Source organism: Ipomoea triloba, chromosome 10 (assembly GCF_003576645.1).
Source record: "Ipomoea triloba cultivar NCNSP0323 chromosome 10, ASM357664v1".
Classification (NCBI taxonomy): Eukaryota; Viridiplantae; Streptophyta; class Magnoliopsida; order Solanales; family Convolvulaceae; genus Ipomoea; species Ipomoea triloba.
This window is the reverse complement of record NC_044925.1, coordinates 22,380,677-22,394,352: the sequence shown is the minus strand read 5'-3', so window position 1 is coordinate 22,394,352 and position 13,676 is coordinate 22,380,677. Positions and strand designations below refer to the sequence as shown.

Here is a 13,676-nt window from a genome sequence, read left to right as displayed (position 1 = left end):
GTTAATGACAAAAATATGACTCTTTTTCCAATGATAGACAAAAATAGAAACGTTTTAAAATTGTGGCAAAAATAAGAAAAGAGCATTTGGGACTTGCGTTTGAGGTCAGTTTCGCATGTCCTAGAAATGGTCGCCCTCGCCGGGAAGGCAACTAGAAACAACTGGTCGCCCTCGCCGGAAATGGCGACCGGCGACGACTCCTCGATTGCCGGAAATGGTCGCCTGTGCCGGAAATTGTTACCGAAAATCTTAAAAATGAGTTAATTGTTCTTTTTTTTTTTTTCCGATTTTAATGGCTTAATTGCTTTGTTTTTTCGAGTTCAATTATTTAAAGGTTATTTGAGTTCGATGACCTAATTACTTGTTCCCAAATAGTACGGTGACTTATTTGTAATTTATCTTGTTCCGAAATAGTACGGTGACTTATTTGTAGTTTATCCCTATAATATTTCGTCACTGTCATTTGTAGTTTATCCCTATAATATTTTATGTTTTCGTCACTGTCGCGGCGGTCGACCTGCCACTGCTTCATTTGCATGTCGTCGTCATTGCCTCTTTTTTTTTTGGTCTCTGAAACCTTTCTATACAACCACATAGACATATAACATACTGAAGGCATATATTTGTTGAAGTAAACTTTTGAATCAAACTTTACATTTTGATCTTGTTGACTTTTGGATAGTCAACGACTAACAAACACAACCTTAAAATAATACGTATATAGAAAAAATATTGAAAAACATATCTAAAAACATAATAAGTCTCAATCAGGGTTATATCCTTGATTTATGTCCCTCTTTTTGGATACTAATAAATGTGTACATTTTACTTTAAATGTTGTACACTTCAATGTTATTAGACAAAATTGTCCTTACTACATTCTTGTTATACAAAACTACCCTTACACCGTTATAACACCGTTACTTTTAACTCCATCATTATTACCATACACCTATATCTATCATATCTTTTTCCTATTCTTTAATTGTCATTTTATTAAAATTATTATATAATTAATTTAATGGTTGATTATATTTTAATTAAATTTCTATTAATGGTAAATCATATATGTGTGTATAAAATACATATATTATTTGTGTATATATAATTTGAATTATACATTGTAATTATTTGTATTTATTAATATTTTAATATTGGGCATAAGTTTTCGCGCGTATAAAATACTAGTAGAGTTAATAAATATGTTGTATTGTCCCATATTTTGGACTAGAAGCCTATAAGGTCCTAAAAGAATTTGGAAAAAAAAAAAAAAAAAACCCTTTCACCACTAAAGGTGCTCTTAATGGTCAGTGGCTACCAAACGACCTTTTAGTAAATTTCATAAATCGAGTAGTTTTAATTGGTCACACAAGTCTCAAGTCATTTACCCTTTAAAATAATATTTCCACAAAATAAGAATATTGTATAAAACACTTTGGTATTCAATATCTAAAGTGGTTCCTGGGGCTTAAAATTTATCTTACTTAAAGCTCGGAAACCTAATGTATAAAAAACAAAAACAAAATTTTTTTAAAAAAAAAAAAACAAAACAAAACAAAAGTAAAACCATGCAGTATTGCAGCAGTTACTCCGTACAATTTGTAAAGCTTGTTTGTGAAAAAGGCAACAATTTTGATTTGGAAACCGAAAATACCCAAACTGGTAACATGGGTAAAATAGTGTACCTATTCAACCCCAGACCCTAGCAAAAAGTAGACTAGCTTGTACTAAGACCTATTCCAAAGTAGCACAGCACAGCACAGGATATGAACATATCATCTCTGAGATGGCAGCCAGAGTATCTATGTACCTCAGGCAATGTGCTCTGCGAGGCTGAGAATCTTGATGTGCTTCTTTTTCCTAAGCTCGTGGGGAACGGGACCGAAAACTCTGGTACCGATTGGCTCTCCGTGCTTGTTGATAAGCACCACAGCGTTGTCGTCAAACTTCACTTCGCTCCCATCACAGCGGCCCCTTGGCATTGCAGCACGAACAACTACGCCGTAGTGAACCTCTCCTTTCTTCACTTTCCCACCTGGCTGCGCTTCCTTTACTGAGCAAACTATTGTATCCCCCAGCCTTGCTCCTTTCTTGCCCTTCAATGCTTGTATGCACATAACTCTTTTCGCACCCGAATTGTCTACCACTTTGAGGTTGGTCCTCATTTGTATAAAAGTTCTTAGTTGCTGAAAGGGGAAAAAGAATCATATAGCTTTACTCACAGCTTAAATAAAGGTGTGTAGTTGCCTTTTCTTGATGAAAAATAGGCAATCAAATTAATTTAACTATCTAATTTTAAACACTCGTCATTACATCCGTTAATAACAAACACTACAATGGTAATGCAGCTTCAAGTAAGCAAAAAATTCTTGATTAAAGAAAGTGAAGCAATAAGAACTCACTACTATCAGCAAGATGCATGAAACAAGTGTCATGATATGAAGACTCACTGTTATTAGTCTGATGGAAGTATGGAACAAATGATGTTCTAACTATTGACACATTTGCTTTTCAGAAGTTTGAAATTCTTATTAATATCATTAAAATGAAGATATATATAGGCATACAATTTATTATTGACTGATTTACTGTTATTTTGTGAGGTTGGTTGAGTAATTGTAACAGCTCAGTCCAGAGAGTCCATCTTGCAGTATCAGGGCAAACTATAAACTATTAAGGCAGCCGAGCATGTATCCTTTTTTTTTTCTTAATAATCTTTTTTGTTTCAGACATGAGATTCTTAAAGTATGTATTACTATGTAGTTCTAAATTTCTAACAATCATCCATTAAAAGATCAAATGCTTTAGCCTTTGGGATAGTGTATCATACTGACATTTGTAATAAATACATATACTAACAATGACTATTCAGAACCCAACAATCATGATATATCACAGATAAAGTTGGAAAAGATAAAAAGGACAATAGAGCAGAGGAACCTGTGTGAATAAATCATTGGATATAATCTTAGGTGATGCTCTCGTGAACAAGGCAGAGTTGTTACAAAGGCCACCCAATAAAGAACAACCTGCTAAGAAACCATAAGTAGTGCACATGCACAGTCAGCACAGAATTAGCAGGAAGTAAATAAAGCAGAAAAAGAGGTTATGTCTTGAAGGCCGTCAGTTTAGTTGGTAGAATCTACTTTAGATGAAAATATTATGAATCATACAGATCAACTTAAACAAGTTCTAAAGTTTTGTAACTAATTGCAAGCACACGGACTGGGGAACTGGTAGTCAAAAGCAGCAAGCTCTCTTACCACGGCGCAACCGAGAAGAAGATGCAGCCATCACTAGTTACAGATTCACACAACAAATTTATGAAGTCCTTATCTTTCCTGTCAACATAGATTCATTGATAATAACATCAGTCCACTAATACCAAATAAACACAGCAGAGCAGAAAAAGCAACTCTTCAAATGCAAAAGATTATTAATTCATGTCTATATATAACAAGTCCATCCTTCTATTAGCCCACCAAGATTTTAACTACTTGAACCAAGGAAATTTTGCACAGACCAACCCTCAGTTGATAGGAAACATTTTTGTTTTCACCCTCTCATTTCATCCCATTCAACACCAGATTTCTCCATGAATAAAGACAGCTAGGGAACATTATAAAATGAAACAAACCAAATGTTGCAAAGATTTGAGTCATGTTATGAGTCTCTGTCTTAGTATGCCTGTGACTCTCTTCCTATATATACATCTGTAACCTGCACAATTTTATATTAGGCACATTGTGTTTAAGGTTCAAAGGAATCATTGATAGGTTTGTAAAACTATGAACTACAAAGGTGAGTCCAAGTCAGAGAAGTGTTAATTATAAACTAGTTCGTGGAAGTCTACATTTTAGGAAAGTTTTGTTCTAGTGAGATGCTTTCAAAATAAAATTGACAAGTTTAGTGGGATGAGTGGGAATGTTAAGAGAAAATATCTATTCTCTGTACAAGTTGGAAACAGCAGAGCACCACAAGATCTTATAAGGTTTTAACCCTCCTAATTGTATTTTAATGCTTATAATTTCTTTTACTTTTAATAGTATTTAACTAGTGAGATGAGTGTACTCCCTTGCTTTACTCTTTTTTCAGTTTTCTAAGTAGAGAGTATTCAATTCAACAGATAAAAGTTTCAAACTCTGCTCTTATCAGTGCCTTTATGACTGAATTGGAGCCAGATACACCCGTAACCCAGGTAAATCAAATTTATATCACATTTAAGTCTCTTTGACTTGATATCTATCTTAACAAATGGTCACTTGAAACTTAATTACTTTGTTGTAGTGTGATTTTGATCGGCTACAATTATCAACTAATCCATATTTGGGGAGAAATGTGGAATTTTTGATTGAATGTGTGGATGACTTGTCAATGGAGTAACAGAAGGTTAGCCATTCCCATTCTTTCTTGGATCTATATTACACTTCAGTTTGAGACTACTATCTAGCTCAACAATCACTTAACAAGATAATGTGAATACAGCAATAATGACACCAAATTTCAGAATGGCAGAATGAATACGGTAACAACAACAGAGTTTCTCATAATTTCAGAATGGGAATACGACAACAACAATGGCAGAATGAATCCCCAAATTAGAGAGAAGAGAACCGTAGCAATCCATATTTTTTTGAGAAATCACCAGAAGCTGAAGCAATCCTAATTTTGACAAACAATATTTGATTTCAAGCTGAAGCAATCCTAATTTTGACAAACAATATTTGATTTCAAGCTGTAGCAATAAACAAACAATAGCCGGCGTACCTTTTAGCGAAGCAGTCGGCGGGCAGCGAGGAGGCAGCGACAAGCGGGCAGCGAAGCAGTCAGCGACGGCCGGCGAAGCTGGCAGCGGCGGTCGGCGGTCGGCGTCGGGGGCAGCGTAACGGGAGAGAACCGTAGATGGCAGTCAGCGTAATCGGCAGTCTGTCGGCTTAGGGTTAGGGTTATGAGTAATGATTTTTTTTTTCCAGCGAGGGATCAAAATCCGTCGCAAAGTTTTTTGAAAAAAATTACCGATCCCGTATTAAAAATAATAAAATATAAACGAGAGTTAGAAACCTAGCTACGGATAGGAGAATCCGTCGCTCCACGGATTCTACAATCTGTCGCTAGGTTATGTACTCAAAACATTTTGTGTATTCAACCTAGCGATTCTAAAATTTGTCACTAGGTTATGTACTCAAAACATTTCGTGTATTCATCATAGCGACGGATAGGAGAATCTGTCGCTAGATTATGTACTCAAAACATTTCGTGTTTTCATCCTAGCGACGGACAATATTATCCGTCGCTATCTAGCAACGGACAATAATGACCGTTGCTATAGTGTAAAAACAATTAGCTCACATACAAGACATAGCGACGGATTTGGTGATCCCTCGCTAGGCGACGGACAACCAAATCCGTCGTTATGATGTACATAAAAATAAATACGCATGAAAATCTAGCGACGGATGTTGATTTCCGTCGCTAATCTGTAGCAATTTAAAATAATGGAATCCGCCCGCAAAAATTCCGTCGCAAACTTGTCTCAAATTTTTGCGCGGAAGTTTACCGCTAATATTAGCCACGTATTTAACGACAAAACTTATCTCTCGCAAATTTTGTCGCTAATTTTCAATCAAACACCAAAAAATTAAATATATCGTTAATTAACAAGAGATCCATGGTGATAGAAGAATCCACCATGTAGTGTTTGCTGCAGTCGTTCGATTGAGCACTCTGTCCATTCAGAATGCGCTAGACCAGCATGGTTAGTTCACTCGCAGTTAGGACCTGGAGCTCCCGCCCGGTCGGTGTTGGATCGGTTGGGCAGTTGAGCCGATCGTTGCTCACCTAATTGACTAGGAGGGGAGCTGGGGAATGTACGAAGGCACGAAGCCTACAGGCGCAAACAAGAGGTTGTTGCAATCAACTTAGAGAGTAGCTGGGAATCACTAGCCAAACGGGCGCGATACTGCCTAGCATGGCTGACTTGGTAGAGGAAATCAAAGACCTGCGATAGAAACTAGAAGGAAGGGAAAAAATGATTGCTGACTACTAAGAATGCTAACTTGCTTGCCTTTCTCGTCTGAGATCTTAGACTTGCGATAGAAACTAGAAGGAAGGGAAGGGAAAAAATGACTGCTAAGAATGTTGACTTCCTCGCATTTCTCGTATGAGATCTTAGACTATAAGGCCCTATCGGATTTTAAACTGCCTGAGTACCCTATGTTTCAAAGCAAAGATGCAGGTGGTTGGGGTTGAATGCCCTATGTTTTATCGAGCTTTTTTCCCTACGTTTTCCGACTCTGCACAATGACAATTCTTATCCATGCTTTTGAAGTCAGTCACGAGTTTCGAAGCCTTGGCTGACCGCGTTTTGACGCACTTTGCTGGGAGTAGAGAGAGCATGTGCTCAGATTTGGCCTGGGTATGACAGAAGGAAGGAGAGTGTCTGTGCAACTACATCGTGCATTGGCAAAAAGACGAGTAGGCAATCGAGGGGTTGGACGACAAGATGGCCTTAACCTTATTTAAAGAATCCTTGCGTGTAGACAAGCAATATAGCAAGCTGCGAGAGAAAAACCCCAAGACTACTCAAGCTATCCAGTGGGCTAATCAGCTCGTCGACATTGAGGAGGTAGTCAAGCAAAAAAAAGGCAGCAGGAAGGGTCGTCGATTAGGAGATTCCGGCCAAACGATTCTTGCAGTAACTAGTTGGAGGCAATCGTCGCTACCTGGACATATATGATTGACTATAGGATCGACTAGGTGCGCCTGTGTACAAGTCAACCATGCAGCCTGTACACGAAATTCACGACTTGTTTCCTTTGCCATTACTGGTTAGACTAGGGGATAACTTGCAAGTTATATATCCAAACGCGCTACTGTCGGTATCACTACACGAGCACACACATAACAGAGGAGTGCGTTGCCATGAAGACTAAAATTGAGAATGCCTATCCAACATGGTCGGCCAATTCCCCCCAATCAATGGCGCCAACCAGGGTTGCTCTAGCACTCTGCTTACGACACCACGATTGGCTGGCAAGCCAATAAATAAGATGATCAAAACCGGAAGCATAAGCCGGTCATTAATATGATTCTGGGTGATCCGGAAGGTGGTTGCCCTTAATCTTGACCGCCTCAAGAGACGAGTGAGAATTGGGGTCGAGTTGACAAACGCAGTTAAGCAGTCGGTTATCCAAGTACTAAGGGAGTATAAGGAAGTCTTCACGTGGGGACGCGAAGATATGCCTGGGTAGATCATTACTCATCATTGGTTGCTCATGAAATGCGCTACTTGTTAAATGATCAGAGAATCTTTATTAAGAAGGAGGTGTTGACATTATTGGCAACTGGTCATATCCGCGAAATAAAATACCCCGGTTGGCTGGCCAACATGGTGTTGGTGGTCACCGGCTTGGCGAATGTGTGTGGACTACATCGACTTGAATAAAGCTTTCTCGAAAGACATGTTCCCACTGCCCGCCCTTATTGTAGCATAATTTGACAAACAAATACTCGGAGTATTCGTGGTTATCGATCCACAAGGAAGCAGGGTGTATCAAGCACTAATTACTAATCTATTCATGAGAAGCTAATCCTAGAGAAAATGATGGATAATTGATTTCGAAAGCATAACTAATTAAAAAGAACCTAATGCCAACCTAAAGTGAAATGCTTAATTTGAGTCAAACAAGTGTGTAAAATGCATACAAGATGGAATTATTCCATAACTCCAACAATACAAGAACAAGAACAAGCATCTTAAAATCTCTTAACCAAATGTTTTAGTCAAGTGTAATAGTTTCATATTAGAACCATTATCATAACTTTATCCCTCACATTTTTAGAACCATTATTCTAAAAGGTACTCCTTTATTTTTATATTATTATTAGACATATTAGCACACTATACTACTAAACTCATTTGTTCTTGATGACTCACATATCATTATTCTGAAAGGTACTCCTTTATTTTTATATTATTATTATACATATTAACCCATATATTACTAATCTCATTTGTTCTTGATGACTCACATTTGACAGTAGATCAGAGTATATATCAGAACAGTTAGTTGTGATTCTATTAACTGTTCAACTTGTTTTTTTGGGAGTAGTATTCCCAGTTAAGAGCATGTCCCAGCACTTAGATTTGCAGCTTGACCACTTGATCCAAAAGACTGGTGGGACTTAGGGCCCATTTGGTTCGCGGAAAATATTTGAAGGGAAGTGGAAGTGGAAGTGAAATTCCATGGAAAAGTAATTACCATGAAGATAAATTCTATTGTTTGGTTGGTGGAAAAGAAGTTACTGGAATATTGATTCCACTGTTTGATTGGATTTAGAATGGTAAGGAATAATATGCAAAAAGACCTATATGCCCTTATTATTATTTATATGTATGTATTAAGAGAGAAGTACAGGGTAAGTTTGTTTTACCATTTGGTTTTTTCTTCCCAACTGCAATGGAAAAAGAAATCCCACCCCTCACCTAAGATTTTGTTTTCCATGAAAATGAGGAATTACACTTCCTTTGGAAAATAACTTCCAAATTTCCAATAAACCAAACCCAAGAAAACTCCACTTCCCATGGTTTCTAGGAAAATGCTTTCCATTGAAAAAAAGTTCCAGCCAACCAAACATGCCCTTAGACTCAAGCATGTGTATAAGCATAGGTAGCCATCGGCCATGCATGGCCAACCGACATAGGGAGTAGAAGGGTAGCAATCGGCCATGCATGGCCAACCGACATAGGGAGTAGAAGGGTGTCGAGCGAACTAAGTAACCAGGTTCTTCGTCAGGGTGCTAGGTTTATGCCCACTATCACTCACCCCTTGGTGGGCGGTCGGGGTGGTGCGGAGATTGGGTGCCAAACCAGAGGCAGTAAGAGGAGATTTTCCAGAGATTTCCCTTTTCGACATTAAGAAAAAAATCCATTGATTTAGGAAACTTTGTTAAGATCAAACTTGTTAACTCTTTTCTTTCTTTTCCCAAGACATGTAAATCTTGTATAAATACCTCTAAGGCATATTGGAAGGGTTCTAGAATTAAAGTCCCATCAGGACTTTCATCATCCACAACTATAATTTCAAAATCAACATCCCTACCTAGGAAAAAACAAATTACTATTATAATATACTATATACTAAGTTTGGACCTTATATATATGTAAAAACTAAAAAGCATAATGCAGAATAGAAAATGTCTATCAAAAATTGCACAATATATTATAGATGTCTGAGATATTAAACTAGACTATCAATTCGGTACTACAAGTGTAAATGCGGTATTCGTATCGGGGATGGTAAATCCACTAATATTTTTAATCATCCTTGACTGCCCGATACTACTAACCCTTTTGTTACCACGAATTTTGCAGATTCACAGGTTTTTGACAAAGTCGCGGAACTCATTGATCCTGCCACAAGTGACTGGAACTTTCAGCTAATTAATGAGTACTTCAATTCTCGGGATGTGAGACTTATAAGCCAAATACCTGTGTCTACGAATCACTCCGATCAATGGTTTTGGAGGAAGGATTTAAAGGGATTATACTCCGTGCGCAATGGGTATAGAGAGCTGTATGGAGAAGCTATGCAACCTGACAGCTGCAATTTCAAGTCATGGAACCAGTTATGGAGGCTCAAAATTCCCCCAAAAATTAAGAATTTCATTTGGCGGTGCGCTCGTAACATTCTACCTGTTAAAACAGTCCTCCTGCAAAGAAGAGTCGAAATTCCTCCTGATTGTCCCCTTTGTCACAAAGAAGTGGAGTCCAAGTCACATTTATTTCTGGATTGTGAGTTTTCTAAGCCAGTATGGGGCAATACTATACTTCATTTACATATTCTTGAGGCTAGTTTTGAAAGTTGGCTTTCACAAGTTGTTGATTTAGATGATGAAAATAAAAGCAGGAGTATTATTGCTATTTTATGGACTGTTTGGAAGAACAGGAATGAATATGTTTGGAACAACAAACAGTGGAATGTAAATGTAATAAGAATTTCTATGACTAATTGCATCAAGGATTGGCAGTGCTGGTGTGATCTTCAGAACGCAAATACTTCTTCCATTCCCCTCCAGACTGTTCAAAGAACTCAGGGCATTGATGCAAGTTGGGTCTATTGTGAAGTTGATGCATCGGTCATAGAAAATTCTGCCTCTTTCGGCGATGTAATTCGCACTCATTCTGGTTTGTTCCTCGCTGCTATCTCCGGCCCTTTGAGACCGGTCAATGAAGCCCGTTTAGCCGAAGCTCTTGCCATCAAGGAGGCTCTTTCTTGGCTAAAGAGTAAACAGTGGCAGAAAATATGCATCCTAACCGACTGCCAGCAAGTTTGTCTTAGCTTCAATGATTCTTCTCAAGATTTATCATATGTTAGTACTGTGATTAGAGATAGTCTTTCGATCTCTTCTTTTTTTTTTCAGGCTTTTGGCATTAGCTATATCAATAGATCAGTGAATGTGTGTGCTCACACTTTAGCCCGGGCTGCACGTTCGTACACTGATCTTCATAGTTGGTTTGGTGTCCCTCCTCATTGTATTTCTCAATTGATTAATTGAGTTTGTTTCTTTCAAAAAAAAAACAAAAAAAACAAGACTATCCACAACACAAATTAGTCTAAGTTGACAAACTTTGATTATGCCAAGATTAACTATGCACACAGTTCAACTATGATCGAAGAGCTATAGCAACACTATAAGATGAAATGCCACCAATTTTCACAAGAAAAAAAATAAAAGAAGTTGAAAATTGCAATTGTTATACTAGACTAGAAGCAAAGCTCGACAAAACTGTAATACTTAGAACTTAATCAAGAGCAAGATCGCCATCAGCTTTTCAAGTTAATAATCCAGAATGAGCTTATAAATTACTGTATAAAAAAACAACAAACCGAATTGTATAGCAGGAGAGTCATCAGCCTGTACCACGTTAATAGCCTGCTGCTTCTCCAACTTTGGAAAGTCTCTTTTTATGTACCCAAACTCCTTACACTTGTAGTACCGAATTTTCTTACTATTTCTAGACTTAGACATGGAGTCTCTTCCCAGAGTTATCCTTCCATTGCATCTTTCCACGACCTTGACTCTTAGCATATAAATCCTTAACCCTAAAGTGCCATAACAAGCTAAGCAATAACAATGACAAAAAAAAAAAAATGTAAGATTTACATGGTTCGACAATGTGCTTAAGTCCACAGAAGCAAAACTATGCTTTTATTAATTGTGATGATGATGATCAAACATCTAAGATTACAAGCATTATATTTATATGCAGTACAAGTACACAAATACCCTTGTGATAGAATAATACTAATAATAATAAGGGTCTCACAGATCTTTATTTGTGAGATGGGTCGGTTTAAGATGAAATTATGAAATTTAATATTTATACTAGTAAATGCAATACTAAATTTTTATCCGACCCGTCTCAAGAATAAAGATTCGTGAGACGGTCCAAGTGCGACCCTAATAATAATGTTAACAATTTTATGTTGTAATGGAATGGTTTATATGCTATGTTTTTAAACAAATAATTTAGATATGATCCCGAACAACGTTTGAAATTTGATGGCATGACATTAATATAATAAATCAAGCTATTCTAGTTCAAAGTCTGCTGGGCTGACCTTAGTCAATAAATGACAGATAAATTAACTTTTATTAATCATAAGAAGAGTTAAACTTGAACTAAAGAAAAGGAAATTAAACACTGAAAGTTGGATTAGTTGGGAAGAAATTTTAAGAATTAAACTGCGAAAGAAATCCTGTACAAAGAGAATTATTCTGAGCAAATTCCCATTTATTTATAGACGTAATTTCCACTGATCACCCAATGCACGGGTTTCCTTATTCGCGTAGAGCGTCGCACCTGTTTTGCCTCTTCACCGGAGATTATTGCATGCGTTTCAGCGCTCTTCTGATTCTCCTCTTCCTCACATTTCTCATTTCCAACGTACTGTGTAGCTGCCTTTTTCACCTTCTCCCCTTTCTTCTTCTCTTCATCTTTGTCTCCCTTTATAGTTGGGAAGTTCGGTACAAGCATTCAGTCAATTAGAAAAACCGCTAATGAAGCATACATAGACGAATTAGATTACAATGGAATCTAGAAACGTACGAGATTGGGTTTAAACTCCTTGATTTTCTGCAGTTTCTTGAGTTCCGTTTCTAGCTTCTCTTGTTCTTTCTCCTTCTGTATCAACATTTCTTCCTTGGCCTTCAACAACTCCTCAGACTGCTCCTTTTCAATCTTCAACTGCTGAAGCTTCTCCTGCATTTCTAGGATTTCCTTCTCAAATGACGACTCTTCTGTTTGCTTTTTCTCCTTTGAGGCCCCTTTATTCGAATTCTTCTGGCAGAGGTACTCATGGTTCTCTTTTTCAGCGGACTCTCCCGCTGGAATTGTAGCAACGGGTGCGTCGGAGACTGAGGCGGCCATTATATTGGCCTCACTCGATGAAGCCTTCCGATTCTTCAATGCCTTTCTGGATTTTCCTTTCTTCGCCGGAATAGCGTCGGCCATGGCTTTTAAGGGAGCTCGATCGGAGAAGGAGAGATGGTGAGGGTTGATGGCAGCGATGCTAGATATTATTATTAACTAATATAAACTAAAGAAAATTAAACTTAGAATCACAAGAAACCTGACCTCCTAACAGTCAAAGTTTTAGGATCAACTGGATATCTTCGTTGTTGGAATTGCTAAGGTTAGTTTTTTGTCTACCACTTCTCTCTTGAATACTTAGATGGTGTGTATTCTGAATACAGGAACTTAGAAACTTACATGCCACCAATATAGACAGATATTCAGCTAAAACTAAACTGAATATCTAAATTAATTACCTAACTGACTAATCACTAAATCAGTAATTGACTTAATCATCTACTTGCACCGCAACTACTTAATAATATAATATAATATATTATTATATAATATATATGGGAAAATACTTACAGGCGATGATCTTTAGAAAATAGGGTTCCCCGGCCTCATATACAAAGGGGAAGAGCCAAGTGCGGAGAAGCGTAAGGCTAGCAACCAATTAATGGATAGATGCATTAAGGTCTTCAAGATTACAATGGTAAGGGTAAAAAAACATATTGCAATGTAGATTATTATGTTTGGTATACGCATGAAACATTATATTAGCTAGGCATGAACAATGACAATTAAGGTAGGTAATTATCATTGGAGTATTTTGATGTGGAAAATCAATAAGTGATTAGAAATTCAAATTAATGGAATGAGAAACAATGTTTTAGATGGAACTGTTATAATTGTAATTTATAGCTGATATTTCCTTGTGGTGCACTGACCATAGAAAGATGGAGAGGAATAATTAAGGAAAACTTAGGAAGACATTAATGGATGCACAGTTGATAGTTATGTCTGCAATTGTGATTCATCTACATATATGTGAATTGAAGTTGTATGCATTTATGATATAATACTCCAAGTTTAGCTTTTATAAATTATTCTTTTTTTTGTTTTCCTATTTGTCTACATAGAATAGGCTAGATTTATATATTTCTTTTATTAATCTTGAACATGATAAACATCTTTTTTTTTTTAAGGCAAAAAACAAATTAAAGCTAGAATTACTGTAAAAGAATCAAGGCAAAGTCAGGGGGACAAGTCCTAATACAATGTGAGTCAGGGGGACAAGTCCTAATACAATGTAACT

At 37.1% G+C, this 13,676-nt stretch overlaps 2 protein-coding genes across 3 annotated transcripts; both read right to left on the bottom strand.

Annotated features, from left to right (window-relative positions):
• Positions 1-1,547: 1,547 nt before the first annotated feature.
• On the bottom strand, positions 1,548-5,006 carry LOC116031365 (50S ribosomal protein HLP, mitochondrial-like). Of its 2 annotated transcripts, none has more exons than XM_031273542.1 (4): positions 4,768-5,006; positions 3,264-3,341; positions 2,941-3,032; positions 1,548-2,186 (listed from the first exon to the last, which is right to left on the bottom strand). In XM_031273542.1, exons 2-4 carry the CDS (start codon positions 3,292-3,294, stop codon positions 1,812-1,814), a joined length of 498 nt encoding a protein of 165 aa, XP_031129402.1. In that variant the 5' UTR covers positions 3,295-3,341; positions 4,768-5,006; the 3' UTR covers positions 1,548-1,811. The 2 variants fall into 2 exon arrangements, with proteins under 2 accessions (XP_031129402.1, XP_031129403.1); XM_031273543.1 differs by having other exon boundaries at positions 2,941-3,029.
• Positions 5,007-11,797: 6,791 nt separating this feature from the next.
• On the bottom strand, positions 11,798-12,517 carry LOC116033315 (high mobility group B protein 13-like). The gene is made up of 2 exons (XM_031276067.1): positions 12,113-12,517; positions 11,798-12,010 (listed from the first exon to the last, which is right to left on the bottom strand). Exons 1-2 carry the CDS (start codon positions 12,515-12,517, stop codon positions 11,798-11,800), a joined length of 618 nt encoding a protein of 205 aa, XP_031131927.1.
• Positions 12,518-13,676: the final 1,159 nt, after the last annotated feature.

Excerpts from the sequence above, each read along its gene's own strand:
- LOC116033315 (XM_031276067.1), bottom strand. The coding sequence starts at position 12,517 with ATGGCCGACGCTATTCCGGCGAAGAAAGGAAAATCCAGAAAGGCATTG. Across the intron at positions 12,011-12,112 it reads AGGAGTTTAAACCCAATCTC|GGAGACAAAGATGAAGAGAA; the intron begins GTACGTTTCTAG and ends CCAACTATAAAG.
- LOC116031365 (XM_031273542.1), bottom strand. The coding sequence starts at position 3,294 with ATGGCTGCATCTTCTTCTCGGTTGCGCCGTG. Across the intron at positions 3,033-3,263 it reads TTCTTCTCGGTTGCGCCGTG|CAGGTTGTTCTTTATTGGGT; the intron begins GTAAGAGAGCTT and ends ATGGTTTCTTAG. Across the intron at positions 2,187-2,940 it reads CCAATGATTTATTCACACAG|CAACTAAGAACTTTTATACA; the intron begins GTTCCTCTGCTC and ends TTCCCCTTTCAG.